The 15,773-nt window shown below is 39.9% G+C and overlaps 2 protein-coding genes across 2 annotated transcripts in view; one reads left to right on the top strand and one right to left on the bottom strand.

Moving 5' to 3' along the window:
• Window positions 1-4,695, top strand: part of slc15a2 (solute carrier family 15 member 2) — a 17,666-nt gene extending 12,971 nt beyond the window's left edge. The window contains exons 17-24 of the mRNA XM_029529827.1: window positions 449-574; window positions 1,288-1,452; window positions 1,661-1,707; window positions 1,865-1,972; window positions 2,068-2,167; window positions 2,256-2,399; window positions 2,669-2,773; window positions 3,043-4,695. Coding sequence (XP_029385687.1) covers window positions 449-574; window positions 1,288-1,452; window positions 1,661-1,707; window positions 1,865-1,972; window positions 2,068-2,167; window positions 2,256-2,399; window positions 2,669-2,773; window positions 3,043-3,252 — 1,005 coding nt within the window. The 3' untranslated portion in view covers window positions 3,253-4,695. The remainder of the gene's footprint in view (window positions 1-448; window positions 575-1,287; window positions 1,453-1,660; window positions 1,708-1,864; window positions 1,973-2,067; window positions 2,168-2,255; window positions 2,400-2,668; window positions 2,774-3,042) is intronic.
• Window positions 3,719-15,773, bottom strand: hspbap1 (hspb associated protein 1). The gene is made up of 8 exons (XM_029529829.1): window positions 15,723-15,773; window positions 14,636-14,854; window positions 13,578-13,762; window positions 11,635-11,771; window positions 10,091-10,262; window positions 7,806-7,889; window positions 7,251-7,361; window positions 3,719-6,002 (listed from the first exon to the last, which is right to left on the bottom strand). Exons 2-8 carry the CDS (start codon window positions 14,826-14,828, stop codon window positions 5,436-5,438), a joined length of 1,449 nt encoding a protein of 482 aa, XP_029385689.1. The 5' UTR covers window positions 14,829-14,854; window positions 15,723-15,773; the 3' UTR covers window positions 3,719-5,435.

Raw genomic sequence — 15,773 nt, 5'->3', positions numbered from 1 at the left:
CCTCGAGTGCCAACATTTCTCAGCAATAATGTTTAATGGATTGCTGTGAAATGTGCTGTAGCCACTTTTTTATAACTTCTCCCCGAAGGAGAAGTTATAAAAATGTTCATATTTCCCACAATCTGAATAAATAACGACATTCTCACCAGCCCAAACTTTATGGAGTGTTTAACACTAGTTTACAAATATCAGCAGGCTGACAGACCAAACTTAGATGCTAAAGCTAATGTACCCATACCGTACTCATTAATAACAAACTTCACAGTATCACACATATACAAATATATCATTTGATTTGAATTTGAATCCCATTGTTATGTGTGAATATAAAGCCATTTGAACTATAAAAATAGATAAATAAGTCTGAATAATGTATTTTAGTAGTTTCCAGATTGTGCTAGCTGATATTTATGAGCATGTTGCTCTACCTTCCCTCTTCGTCATCTAGAGAACTGTGGTGGATCCGGCACCTCAAGGGAAATGTCTCCTGCAGACCTTTAACCTGGTAAATGACAACCTGAACGTGAAGATCCTCGGCAGCGACCTGTTCCCAGAGCCGATCCACTACCTGCAGGTACTGACACAGGAGGAAGGAAACCGGGTTCTTATCAGCGTGGACGCAGGGTGGCAGAGATATCTTAGTGAGCAGACCTTTTGCTCAAACTCAGATGTTCAGTTTTTTGTTTTTTTTTTTGCATTTGAAACACAAGTCTAGAGAGCACGTTTGCCTCCCCTCAACAGTACGAGCTTCATGTGACCACGGGGATTAAAAATGTGTGGCTTAGACAGTAGGCAGGGTTAGAAAACACATAAAGCAGATTTGTGATCTAGAAGCGACTGAGCAGAGATCAATAGATTTGTAAACTACAACATCCAAAGGATGATGGAAAACTGTACGCAAAAGTTAAACAGCAATTTACACTGTACATAAAAACTTGCTGGCCCATGATTAATATCTTTGACAGGCCTGAGATAGTTAAAACTGTCTGAGCAGTTTGATGGAGATTTGAATGAAGCCGCCGAGCTGAAGTTGTTGAGCAGCTGCTGTCGGAGCCTCTGGCGGTTTCACAGGAACAGCAGGACATTTCTATTTGCCTTCCCTCATTTACAAAATTTGTCAACTTCATTTAGAGACGTTTTTCTAAACAATGCATCATATGAATCTAAATACAGCCGATGTATCATCTTCATATTCAGCAGAGACAACGATGTCTGTCTTATGATACTTGGTGTTGTGTATTTCAGCGGGTCAGACAGTGAACATGAACTCTCTGCTCTCTGTGTCAGGACCCTGATGAATATAAAATGCTTTCACTTGGGGAGAGCAGCAAGAACCTGACGATTGAAGTCACGTACAGCGGACACACCTCAGAGTGTCTCCAGAAGTTTGAGCAAGAGAAAACCTACAGCCTGATGGTTTTCCCCAGCGAGGGCGGAGTCCAGTGCCAACTTGTGGGTGATTATTATTATTATTATTATTATTATTATTATTATTATTATTATTATTATTATTATTATTGTTATTAATCAACAATTTGGATGTTAAAAGAGCTAAACTCAGGGAAAACTCAGAATGTTTACAGATCAAGACCTGCACTATTACATGAGAGGAAGCAAGCGAGCAGAAATGACATAACTGTGTGTTTTATCCGTCACCCAGGTGGAGGACTTCATACAGAAAAATACAGATGGGAATCCTCTTCTCAGGTAAAATGTGTTGGATGTTAACGGGTTGAAACGAATGAACATAGCTTCATTATTGAACATTTAAATTTAACAGAAGTTGTAGTTCAAATTTAACAGTTGAACAATTGCAATAATTGCCTCCATTGGATCTTGGCTTAATTTAATTCAAATCGAACAGGTTCCTCAACACACAGCCCAGGGCGCTGAACCTGACGGTTGGGGACGCGACTTTCCACGTGAATGCTGGATACTCCATGTCTCCAAACATGACGGTTGATAGAGGACAGTGAGTACGGCTGGGAGGAGCAGGGGCTTTCCAATAAAATCCTGTCTCTATATTCTTCCCTACATCTCTCTCTCTGTCTCTGTGTCTTCTGGTAGATACCCAGAGGTCAAATACAGCCTAGAGACAGAGATGGGCTCTTACCTCGACCTGGGCCTGCTGGACTTTGGAGCCTCGTACACCATCATACTCGAAGAGGTTGGGCAGGCCTGTCATATGGACAGTATATATATATATAAAAAACCGTCATCATCACTTATGAGAATGTCTCTGTGTGCTCTGTCAGAAATCAGGTACAATTGGGGTGACAAAAATAGAGGATGTGAAGGCCAACAACGTGCACATCGCCTGGCAGATCCCTCAGTACGTCCTCATCACGGCTGGGGAGGTCATGTTCTCCATTACAGGCCTGGAGTTCTCCTACTCACAGGTCTGTCCTATTATTTTATATTTGATTGTGTTGTCTGTGAGTGAGTGAGTGTTTAAATCATACTGAGCCCAAGAATGACATTATAAAGTCATACATTATAAATGTATTTTTTTTTTTAAGAAAGCATTAAAGAAATTTGGACTAAACTCAAAGGGCTGAGCGTTAAACGGTGAAACTGTGGATCTAAATATCGAAAACAGAAAAGTTCCCATTTTAAACTTGTTCAAGTCCAGAGGCTGCATGTCTTCTTGTATCTATTTTCCCTCCAGGCTCCGGCCAACATGAAGTCGGTCCTGCAGGCCGGTTGGCTGCTCACTGTTGCATTTGGGAATGTGATCGTGCTGATTGTAGCAGAGGGAGCCGGACTGGAGCAGGTACACACAGACCGCCATCACCCACGACGTCTAACGTGGAACGGGCTTCAGTTTTCATGTATCACTTCCTCATGATTACAATGAAAGTAGTGCACTTTGATTTGTATCCTGCAAAGGTGTCTTTTTATACCTCAACACCATGCAAAGCTGAGATATTACACTCATAGAGATCCAGTTATTCTGTCAGTTCAATTCAAATGATTTTGAGCTCTCAGAACAAAAATGCACGCCTTAATAAGCCTTAATGCCACCTTGATTTGTCGTGACAGTGGAAGGAGTTCCTGCTGTTCGCCGGTCTGCTGTTGGGCGTCTGCGTCATCTTCTCCATCATGTCCTACTTCTACACCTACGTGGACCCCGATCAGCTGGACAAGATTCACCAGGAGGGTTCAGGGAAGGAGGAGGAGGATGACAACTACACGAAGACGATACCAAATGAGATGAAACTGAACAAAAGGCAGAAGAGCACCAAGTTATAATCGCTCGTCTTCGCTGTGGCTGATCGGAATTGGCAAAAAAAATTAAAAATAAAAATAAGTGATGCATTGGATCAGTTAGACAAGCAGCCATCATGGAAAGGTATTGTTTTAATTTTCTTCATTTTTTCAATGTTCTTCTGGTGTAATTGAAGCACTAAGACGTGATTTGTTGCCGTTAGAAGTCCGATGTTTGTTCTCTGAAACCTTTAACACTCCAGTAACCTCATGATTTCAAGAAATTCCTTTTTAAAAGACACCGAATACACAACATAGTGTTAGGACAAGCGCAATATTTAGTGACTTCCCACAGATCAATGAATGCCAGATGTTGTATTCTGTATATATTTGCTGGATATTAACCTTATATCAAATTTGTATGTTTTCTATGACTGAATAACAAGCAGAGACCATCTTTTATGGAATTATACCAACTATCAAAACTTTATTTTGATATCAGCTACACAACTGTAAAGTTTTGTGATTGTGTTCTTTTTGTTTTTTACCCTAACAAACATTTGTTTACAGACGTACACACACACCTGCCTTAGTGCCTAGACTGCCAGACACAAGCACACAAAAATACACACGGGCATCATAACCTGTGCTGTCTGACAGGACATGTGTTATAAATGGTTTACATTGATGAAGTTAAAGGAAAATGTTGTCGCACATTATAAGCAGATAATTACACTTTCAGTATGTGTACCTGTTTTCCTCCTCACAGCTTTTTTTTTTTTTTTATTGTGATTTGCCTTATCAGTCCTTTAGATGAAACCAGGGATTGTTACACACACACAAAAAAAGAAGCTCAAATCAATTTCATTGGCTTCACAAAGCTTTATCATTTGGTTTGAATGTCATAAAAAAGAAAGCTCATCATGACCAAAGGTCCAATGTGACGAGGTTCTTGAACACATCAACAACATAAAATTGCAGTTGCCGCAGAGCACAGGAAGTTCACTAAGGAGGACTAACTTCTAACTTCTGCAGGTTTTAAGTCTTTGACAGCTGAACTGAAACCAGTAACTGAAATCTAAAAACTGAATGAATAAATATTATTATACTTTTCAATACTATAAAGTATACCCCCCCCCCCCACCTTTTCACATTCTAGACGTGTGACAGTAAGAAAAAGACAGGTATAAATAATAAAATTCAGCTGCTCCAGTTTCAAGCATCTGCTTATGGTTTATGCAGGTTCACTGTCTCATTGTCATGACTTCAGGGTAGAACAGAGGAATTGTTAATGTTGTCAGTATCACCTGAGCCTTTCCTGCTCTGACAAGTCCAACATGTCGATTATGCTGCTCCCTATAAATTTCTGTAAATAGACTGTTGTGATGCTGAGACATTATTTTGTGCTGCTGGAAATTTTAATGAACATTAAAATGTGCATCCTCATCCTTTTTTCCCCCACATGCCTCATAATTCAAACTATTTCCCTGTCAGCCTATGTAATTATTGAAATTTGGAAATCTGTAAGATCTGTCAAATATAATCAATGCTGGTGGAAAGGAAAGGACAGGAAGTGACATCTAGCAAATAATGCATGACATTTATTTAATTTGGAGATGGACAACGCTCCTGTGAGGCGTGTGACCCGTGTTGGCGAGCTGAATTCAGACAGGCCCATTTCATTCAGCGCTCCTCACACAGCTCTCATTAATCAACAAGCCATTACAATCATTGCTTTGTGGCCATTCAATGACTATTCTTGTCGCTAGATGACAAAGAAGCATTATGCGGAAAACAAACGTTTACATCTCTGGAATATCATCTGGCATTGTTTGGCTTATTAGCATACTGAATTGATTTAAGTGATCGTTTTTCTTACTTTGGCAGAACCAAACAATATTAGTATGTGCAGGACAACAAAACAATAAGGAAATGTAAGAGCCACTCGATGGCGTCATTCATCTCATTACAATCACTTATGGCAGTGACATCTTGGATCTGGGGTTAATCCCAGGAGGAAGTTGACAGATGAGAGGCGAAGGAAAAGTAGGGTGAAACTCTGCGTTTATCTTCATCTTTCCTCCCTCACTTTCACTGACACCAAAGCGCTCCCCGTCGTGTGGAGGATGAATGTGTGCAGAGAAAGATCTTTGGGTGTTCTGGCGGTTCTAAATCACTGTAAACTCCGGAGAGACTTGGATATTGTGTACAGAAGGTGAATATTAATGCTAGAATGGTGCAGTGGTCCTGAGGCTTCCTGTGTGCCTCTCCAGCAGAAGCTCAGTGACCCGGCTGATGATATCAGGATGCACCAGGCAGTCTAACAGGTCATTAGTGGTTATTATTGTGTGTCTTGAGTCCTCATGACCACTTGAGGGGCTCGCTGACGTCTGATTTGCGCAGTCACGTGCTCCACACTGAGCTGAATCAGAGCTGAGTTCGTGTTCTGCCTGGTGGAGTCTGACAGCGGCTGCTGCCTCCGAGCTGACAGTGCAGTCCTGAGATCCGCCTGCTCTGTTCCCAGGAAATTTCAACCCCACTCCTTCTGGGGTCACCTCCATCGTTTGTGATGACCCCTCCTGCTGACAACGCACAGGGATGAGATGTGGCCCAAAGGGAACACTAAAGGGCACAGATTCTCTTATCGAATCGCTGTTCCTTCTAATTTGTCCACTGGCGTCCCGCTTAGCTGGACGGGGGTCTCTTGGGTCCTGGAGGTCCTTCTGTCTTTGAGCCCAAGCCCTAACTGCCAAGTTCACGTACTGCATGTTCTCATTATGGGATGTTACTCCGTCCTGCAGAAACATGAAACGCAGACAAACTGTGACTGTGAGAGTAAAAGCTGCTCAGGAAGTAACCACCACTCACCTACTACTTCTACTTCCAAATTTCAAACAGCAAGGAATTGCTTAATTGATTTTCAGCTTTAAATCTAACATTTGGGTTGTTCTTGAAAATATTAACATTTCTATTTCCAACAAATTTAAAGCTGTGCAGGTGCTAATCTACATCCCAGAATGTCATCAAAGAATCATATCAGTAAATTATATTCAAAATGTAATATCTAATAGATATTTTGAGGTCCTTCAGTTTGTCAATAGAAAAAAAATGTAATCCTGTAATAGTAGCTTTCTACTAAAAACATCTGGGGAACCTGCCGACATATGCAGCACAGCATATGTAGGCTGTGTAGCTGGGGGTAAAACAGAAAAACGGGAAACCCAATAAAAACCAGCAGCTTGTAGAACAGTGAGAAAAGAAGAGCGCTCAGAGGAGAGTTCACCTCCACTCCCCTGTCTTCACAGTCACAGGAAGCTCCTTGGAGCTGTGGTCTCTGCCCAACATCTGTGCTTCTATGCAGCAGAAAAAAATCTGTGACTGCACAGTGAAACACCTCCAGTAGGCGGGATAAATATACCCCTTCTGAGGGGCAGAAGCCACCAGGCTGACTGTGGGAGGTTCAGTGGTTAGTTAGTCATCGTCTGTTTTACTGTGTTTTACACCAGTAATGGGCCTCTCCTACCACAATAAACAAATAAAAAGCCCAAATTAAATGAGAATGTCTGTGAGTCTGTTGAAACAGCTTATGTACTATATATAAATACATGTAAAATCAATATCAGCATGTTAATGAGGATAGTCTATACTAATACTGAAGTAAATACTCATGTAATATAAACAAAATGCTGGCAGTGCTTCTAATATTATTAAATAAAGCTTCATTCATTTGTGATAGAATTCAGTCAAACTTGCTCATATGCAGCACAAAACTACAACATCTATTGTCGTCATTATTTGATATCATTACAAAGACTGGTTTATCATGATGCAATTCAACTGAAAGTATACTGAACCAAACTGACTTATCAGATGAAATACCAGATTTGTTTTTAAATTTTGCCACCGTTCACTCTACGAACAAGCCACCCCAGAAACAGGACAGAAATTCAAGACTGTGTTTACTTCCTCTTTGTAGCAACACATATACAAAGAGGAGGCAGCAATTAGTGAGCTATTGATTGGAGGATGTATTCATTTTCTACCTCGGTGGGATTGAGCCAGTCGTCTGCGTTGTCATCACTTGGAACACTTTTAATAGCGCAGACAACAGCCTTGGACACAGCTTCGTCAACTCTTGCCACGTCATCCATGTCCTGCGCAGGAACAAAAGCCCAAGCAGAACAAGTAAGAGTACTGCATATCAAGATAATTACACTGAATCACGGAGACCCACTCTCGGAGAATGCCACAGGCACAGTTTGTTCCGTCTGTGACCTTGTGAGGCAAAGCATGAGAGGGACCTGCTGTTTGAATAAACATTTGTCTGGCAGCAGGGAGCTTTTTTTCATGCGGCACACACTCTTTGCACGTCCACATACACTCATCATAATGACAGGGAATCTTTTACTGCCAGACCTGTTCATTACTCAAAGCTGAGAGGGGCCTTCATCTGCGAACAGAGGCTCTTGAGGGCGAGGAGGGAGAGCCAAGGTGCTTCAAATTTATGTGAGACACAAAAGTTATGGCCATCTTTTCATTATTCGAAATTTCGTGTTAATAATTCAGGATAAAGCAAGAGATTACACTGGGCTGCTTACCAACTCAATCCAAGAGTTGACACTGACGGTGACGGGATCCACCGACTCCACATAGTGCCACCAGTGTCGAGGAACATAAAGGACCTGAGCAGAAAAGAGGAAATGTTAGAGGCTTAAATCAATCAAAAGTCTACAGATCTGATTGTGATAAATTTGGACAGAATACACAACTGTACTGATCATCCACTAGATGGCAGTCCAGACCTCTTTCCACCTACTCTAGTGATGGCTCACACACTTCCATGACTCTATTAGAACAGGCAAGCCTTATTGACTCTCTGTCTCCTCAGCAGTCCTTATTCATTCATGGCCTGTGGCCTGACAAGACAAGAAAGATGATCTGCACCTTTGATTTGATTTGCAGAGGCGGAGCCATCTTGCTGGAGATTGCTGTAGATACCAGAACTATCCATTCTGAGACGACAGCTAAATTATTTCCAAGATTGTGTTGAAGAATTAAAAATAAAAAAATAAAAATCTAAGCAAAACGTCAACTGTATGCAAATGTGCTGTCCACGGATCTTATCATTGACTGGAAAAGTTCAAGATTATTGATTTGGAGGCCATGGGCAGCTGAAATGGCTCAAACCTTTAATGCCAAAGGCCAGACCCAAACTAAGACAGGGGTCACAGTCTGCTTCTCTAAGAAATATGTGACTTATCATATGAGCAGATATAAGGACGCAGATTAAGGTCATGTTATATCACCTAAAGACTGTCAGACTGAGTTGATAGCTCTGAAAGCTGGAAAACTGACCTTCCTTCCGTATGATTAGATCGAATCACCGTATACAGTTCAAAGGTTAAACCCAAAAGGTCAAGAGAAAACTGTTGATGGCTGATGTAACTACTAATGAAATCTTTTGACAGTCACTTAGTCTCACTTAGACTGTTCAGAACTTATTTAAACTAAAAAGAGAAAAGTAAAAAAAAAAAAAGAATAAATGTAAAAGTAAAATGGTTAAAACAAACTAGTACACTAAGAAAATAAGCAAAACAACCTGCACATCGATAATTACTGCAGAAGCGCCAGCATAATGAAAACAGACAGATGGCTAATTGCTTTGACACAATTTGAATCTTGAAAAACAACAGCTGGAATCTTAAACCAGAAAAGTAGAACAAATACACCCAGGGACACACGTCTGCGTTCATTCAGAAGTGGTCTGTGAAAACTGGGCCACCATGAGAACCCGTCTCTGAACTCACCTATTTCTAAAGCTAAAGCACAGTACAGGAGCTCAGCTGATTTGTCTGCTGATTTACTGGCCTTGACATGATCCTGTAACTTCTTCCATGGACAAGTCATCAAGACTGATGACACGGCTGACTTAAATGTTGTTTAACCTTCCACTCCTTTTAATATAAAAAGTCCATTTTGCTGAAGGTGAAACACTATAACCGCGCGCAATTTAATTGGAACACAAGTCACGACCGGTGCCTTGCTTCACATTTTTATGGAGGACACCACGAAAAATAAATCTCACTGTTGAGTCTAATTTTACATGTTCGGAGCTTAAGGACCCTTAAAGCCATACTTTATGGTTATTGCTTCTGTGTCATGAGTAGTTTGTCACATAAATGTAGAGCTACAGTATTGTATAACATCAAACCTCTGTAAATCACTTCTGCTGGTTTTCCACTAGCTGGGAAAAATATCTATAATTAAAAAACAGGTGTTTAAATCTAATTTTGTTCACTGATATATGATATATTAAAAACATATACGTCCCCTTTTTCTTTTTTTTTTTTTACAAATTTCATAGGGCTTCATTTATTTTAATTTTCTATTGATTGTATTACAAAAAAAAAAAAAGTCAGAAAACAGTAGCTACCTGATTACTGACACTATGTTACGTCTCTTTGATACCTCATGTAATACAAAGATGAACAAATCTCTAATATAGAGTATTTTTGCTTGCAAAAACTATGAAATATTGTTTTCAGCTCTAGTCTGCTCACAGAATTGTGTTTTTTTGTTTCATGAAAATTAAATTTACTTGTGTTCTTATCTTAGTACAAAAATATTGCCTGGTTAGAAAATGTAACCACCAACAATCCTAACAGTATCCTCAAGAAGACAAAATATCTGGATTTTACTGGAATAACACTGGCCTTCTTTTGGTCATGAAATTTTAAGGAAATTCAGCATTTGCTAAGCGGACAACACTAATGTTAGATCATAATCAATTCAAATGCATCCTCTGGCTTCAATGTCTGTAAACTAAATTTATCAAATATGCCCAATAATCTGATCTCTGTGATGCTCTGTTCAGAACTCTGACCTGTCCGGGCTCCAGAGTGACCGTGTGGACCCTGGCCCTTTGAAACTTGGGGAACTTCCTCAGGTCAGGGCGGAGCACATCCACTTGGCTGAAAACGCTGGACTCCTCGTAAGGGATCCGGGTCGGGTAGAGTTTAGACGTGTCATCTGGAGGAAAGAGGTGCCAACGTTTCCTAGAAAATATCACAGATGGCTTCAGACAGAGCGGGCAAAGACTGCTGTGAAAAATAAATGTCCAGGGTGTACCCCGCCCTCGCCCAATGTGAGCTGGGATTGGCTCCAGCACCCCCCATGACCTAGAAATGGATAAGCGATAGAAGATGAATGAATGAATGAATGAATGAATGTTTGGTCGGCCAGAGTCATGGCCCAGTGAGCTGTAAATTCAGACTGATGGAGCTTGTTGTATGCCAAGACAAAACTGTAAACAAACTTTCACAGCACTCTCATAAAGCGCAGTAAATACTACAAATTATGTTATTATTATTTTCAACTTTGATGGACTCCAATAACCACAACACAAGGTAGAGGAACAGTGCTTTATGGGTATTACTGTGGATAATAGATAAAAACAAAAAGAGCATTTAGGATATTTATTCTTCTGGGTGGTATTTTTTTAAGATTTTCTAAATATACTATATCATCCTGTGAGATGATGAAAGCTGGACTGTCAACTGCAAATTGATTAGGGTGAAAGAATCCAGTTCTCTCTAGCCTGAGTCTCAGATTACACCTTCTGAGCAGTTTGGCTATTGTTCATCTGACCCACCATTGTCACAAATGTCATGGAATCAGTCATCATTGTTGCGTTTTCATGGATCAGCAGTGTCAAAGGAACGGCTTGGCCTGAATTCCATTCCCTTTGAGATCAATACCAAATAAAAGAATCTGAGACCCAATTACAAGGAGGGAGATAAAACTGTTGCTCTCTGGGAGAACAGCAGAGTGAGATAAGCTACACAAAGACCTTTCCTCTTTTGTTTATTGACTCACGGCCCCATATAGCACCTCACCCTCTGTCTCCATTTCCCTACTGCTCCTGAGAGCTGTGCAGCAAATTAGCTTTCAGGGGGCAGAGGACAGCCTGCACTCTGTGTCAGCAGTTACAGTACCCTGCACCTTTGGTGTTATGGAAGAGCTAGGTGGTTAACAGGCAGAAAAGCGTCACCACCGGAGTGGTGAAAGGCAGCTATGCTATAGGAACCTGAACCTTACTGTCGATTCAGTCACTTTTCCTCGTTACTAAATTTAGACCCACCACCACAGATGTGACAGAGCAATGTAATTTTTATTTTATGCCTCTCAGGGAGCTTTACACTTGAACATCTACTTCAAGAACTGACTGCAGTCACATCTCACTCCTTCACAGGTGCTATTGTGACACAGTAACCAATGTGATATGATTTTCTATGTCTTACATATCATATATGACATAGACAACCTATATTTAATTCACATATAATCACATATCAATCACATAATCCAAGTGTTAATGATGGATTCCTGGTTACTTTGGTGCATGAGAGGCAGCAAACCCCGTCTTACCGTCCCTGTATCTGCAGTACCAGGTTACAGCCGTAAGAGTCCAGGTGGCAGGGAGTATTGGCCCCCTCTGTTCCAATCCATAATGTGCTCTCTCTTCCATTACGGCCCTCGAAGCCAAAGGCGGACCACTTCACATCCTGCACACATATACACACATGGCATTTAGATTACAATTATTAATCCAAAATATGAAAATGAAATATGAAAACATTTCCATTAGACTTTTTAATTAAAAGTCAGGACTTGTTTTTTTCTTTTGCCTGAGATGAAGGCGTGACATAGAGGCACAGCTCACGTTTTCACAACTGTCACACTACGTCTATAAGCCCCCAACTCATCAGCTACTTTGACAGAGACTATTACAGATGACTGACGGAAGTCACTGTAGAGAGAAACAAAACTACAATATTTTTCATCTTTCAATAAAAACTGGCTTGTCAATCACATCCTGTCAGAGCACAAAGGTGTAGCAATCACGGCGGTATCCAGAATAATGAAGTCGTTACAGTGCATGCCGGCAGCTGTAAATGACAGACTGGTCAATCTAGCCTTCAGGCAGCCTTCTCCCAGCACCATTTATCCTGTGAAAGGCCCACGTCTGCCTGCCTCAAAAGCATGAATGTCAGCAGGTAATAATTGCAGGTGGATGCCCAATAAAAATTTATCATTGAGATAAAATGAAATGAATGTGTGGCAGTGACTTGAGAGCGGATGGCACTTTTATGCCTTTACTTACCGCAGGACAAGAATAGCAGCTAATAATAAAGTCGTTACAGGGTAAAGCTTCACATTTTAATTGAAAATGTCAAAGCTCTGAGCATTATGTGAAAAAAAAAAAGACACTATTTTGGCTCTTTTTTTAATTTATTTTTTTATTTAGGTTTTTTGCTTGTTGCTAAGATGACACTGCTGCAACGTGGTTACATAGTTGCATGATAATTTTCTTTTAACCAAGCCTCAACAAAACAGCTTTTAATTATCATCATTATCATTTCAAACTATATTTGATATTCATAAAATTTCTTGGTTTTGTCTGCTTATATTGCAAAAAAGTGTATAATCACTTTTTTGTAATCCTTAAATAAGTCATTCATGCATGACCAACTCCACCAGGATGTGTTTGTTCATCCTGAGAACACAAACAATTACACAAATGAACCAATTATCATGGTTGCACATGTGGACGTGTATATATATATATATATATCTCATGCTAATACTGATACTAATAAAGAATTAAATAATAAATAACAAATACCTACAATATAAGATTATTTCAACAAAAAAAAGTGAATCTGCAGTCGTGGTACATTTACTCAAAGAGCACAGACAAGAGCAATTAAGTTGAGAATTATTTGCTTTTGTTGCTTCATGCTGAGAGGGGAAGTAATAATGGATCCAGGGTGATGTGTATCGCCAACAGGATCCACATAATTTATTTGTTGTGCCACTTTGTTCATGGCGATTCATAGTTCCTTCAAGGTAAATGCTATTTTAGACAGAGTGCTTCCCAAAAAGCGCCATTCCTACGTCAACACAATGCCCTAATACGCAAAACAAGTTTAATAAAGTAGTGCTCTGCCTAGTTTGCCATATATAAATAATAAACCAGATCAGTGGACCACCTCACTAATGCTATCAGGGAGCACATCCATCTTAACAGAGACTCTTATTTCCACTCGTCCACATATTTTTGGTTGTATGTTTTATTTTGAATATTTAACTGTAGTTGGATACTAACCCTGAGCATCTGTTGCAATGATCTGAAATTTTTTTATCTTTTCATTTTTTTTTTTTTTTTAATAGATAAACTCTGGAGCACTAGAGCTTTTAAACACTGTATAATATGATATATTTATGTAAGGACTAAACCCAACGCAGACCAGAACACACAAAGGCCAAAGTGTCCAACAGTTGTACTAATATATGTGTAGCCTGATTACCTCAAACATGGAAGGCTGATCTTGAAACAGGATGGCGATGTATTTGTAGTCCGCATAGGCCCAATACTCTGCATTGGGGAAATCAGAAAAAGGCCCAACATCTGACCCAGATTGGGACCGAGTCCAGCTGAGAAAGTGCTCCAATTTGGCCTCTACATAGGAACAGCAGGTTTCAAACAGGGGTGCTATGAGGCAGTGAAGGAGAGAGAGAGAAAAAAAAAAAGCAGCAAAGGGTAAATAGTGATGAAATTTCATGAAAGTAATCCAAGTAAACTATGCTTTAAGGAAAGCCAATACATATATCAGAATCACTGCATTATGCATCGTCATAGAGGCATAAAATCTGGTTTTAGCTGCTTTTATAAGAAACATAAATCACTGTTGTAGTGATTTACTTTTGTTTTTATTTCGACATGCAACGAGTTTTGATGGTTGAATGATGGCACTTATAATGAAGAATGCCCTCCTGTCAGCCTGTCAGCTGTTGCAGCTGAAAAGGGGATTCAGTAATCTAATTAGGTTGCTTTTATTAGAAGACATGCTCAGTTATTTATCAGAGGAGGAGTCACTGTTGTAGCTGTTTTAGATTTGCACGGAGGGCAAAATACACCAGATGCTTGAAAACGAAACCTTCATTGCTATGTTTTATTTTATTTTTTTACCAGATTGTTAAATAGCCTCTTCATTCGGTCCTGCTAACCTCAGTCTAGTCTTTTCATTGTCACTTGTCAGAAGATATACACACAAGAGACAATTATTTTTTGATCACTGAAAATTGGGTGACAGAAAAGACTTGCTATATGAATTATGCATCAAGTTTTGAATTGTAAATATGATAAAAACATAACATGTGTTTTGCCAGCCTAGTTTGGAAACATCTCAGACAGTGAAGTGAATGGTTTGGTTTCATATCCTAAACTTGTCAAAACCAATGAGTTGCCAGTTACAGCTATCAAAATTGGGACAGGAAACAGCAACTAGATAACTTTGCCCTTTTGACATTTTAGTTCAACTGCCATATTTCTTGAGATTATTACATAACACAAAGCATGTCTTACTGTTCATCCCCTCTTTTCTCCCGAGTCTAAACCGGATCAATTTGTCACCAAGGCAGGCAGACAGATTCTCTGCAGTCCAGCGGAGAGCAGGCCAGTCACAGGTCATGTTAATGAAGACCGCTGGCTGTTGCAGATGATGCAGAATCCTCTGGATCTCCTCAGTGCTGAAGGGTTTAATGGAGTTGGTGGCCATGGCCCGCAGCACACACTGGCAGTGCGCTGTAATACAAAACATGTGGGATTAGAGCCTAGCTGTAAATAAAGTGGTATTTAAATTGTGATGCTGTTTTATTATCATTATTTCCATTCATAGGGATTAAATCAGTGACTAACCCAACACAAAAGTGAACAAAACTTTAGGTTTGAAGAACGCTGAAACAACTGTTGTTTTGTTTTTTGTTTTTTTGTTGCACATCTTATAATGTTAAATACACGCAAATCTCTGGGCTATGGGCACAACTACGGGCTCTCCTCTTCTGGGGTCTCGGGGGAAATTGGCTCCCATTCAAATGTCATTCTCTGCATTTCACAGCAGGGTATCTGAGAGCCAGGAGGTGAATGCCTCTGGATCACCATCATGGTCTTCAAGTGACCAGCAAACAGGATTCACACATTTTTTTTTTTTTTTTTTAAATGAAAAAAGCTTTATCGTTAATGAAAATAATCGTTAGTTGCAGCTGTGTCTTTCATTAACATTCACAGTAGTGTCTGGTTATTGATATCCTACTTAAAACTACTTCATGTCCTTCTAAAAGAAAACAAAGACATTTTATGAAATCATACTTTTTTTTTCCACCGGATCAAAGTAATTTTTCACCATAACACACTTAAATGCCATTACGCGTTGAAATAATGTGTCTAAGTGATCCTTAGGTGCCATGTGGAACTTGGTTTCGTTTTTTCTTAGTGGGGGGCTTTCTTTATCTCACAGCTCAGATAAAACGAGCTAACGCAATTGAAGCAATCAGACGATGTTATCAGATGGCTTTTGTTTGGTAACGGATGTGCCACGGAAGCTAACGTTAGTGAACTTCACCGAAATATTTGAGTGTGTACGGAGGGAGGGGGTACAAAAACAGATACTCACCTTGCACTACACGTGTAGCTCGGGTACAAAACGGAAGTAAACAAAGTTCAC

Source organism: Echeneis naucrates, chromosome 21, assembly GCF_900963305.1.
Source record: "Echeneis naucrates chromosome 21, fEcheNa1.1, whole genome shotgun sequence".
In the NCBI taxonomy this organism is placed as follows: domain Eukaryota; kingdom Metazoa; phylum Chordata; class Actinopteri; order Carangiformes; family Echeneidae; genus Echeneis; species Echeneis naucrates.
This window is presented reverse-complemented; position numbering and strand designations above follow the sequence as displayed.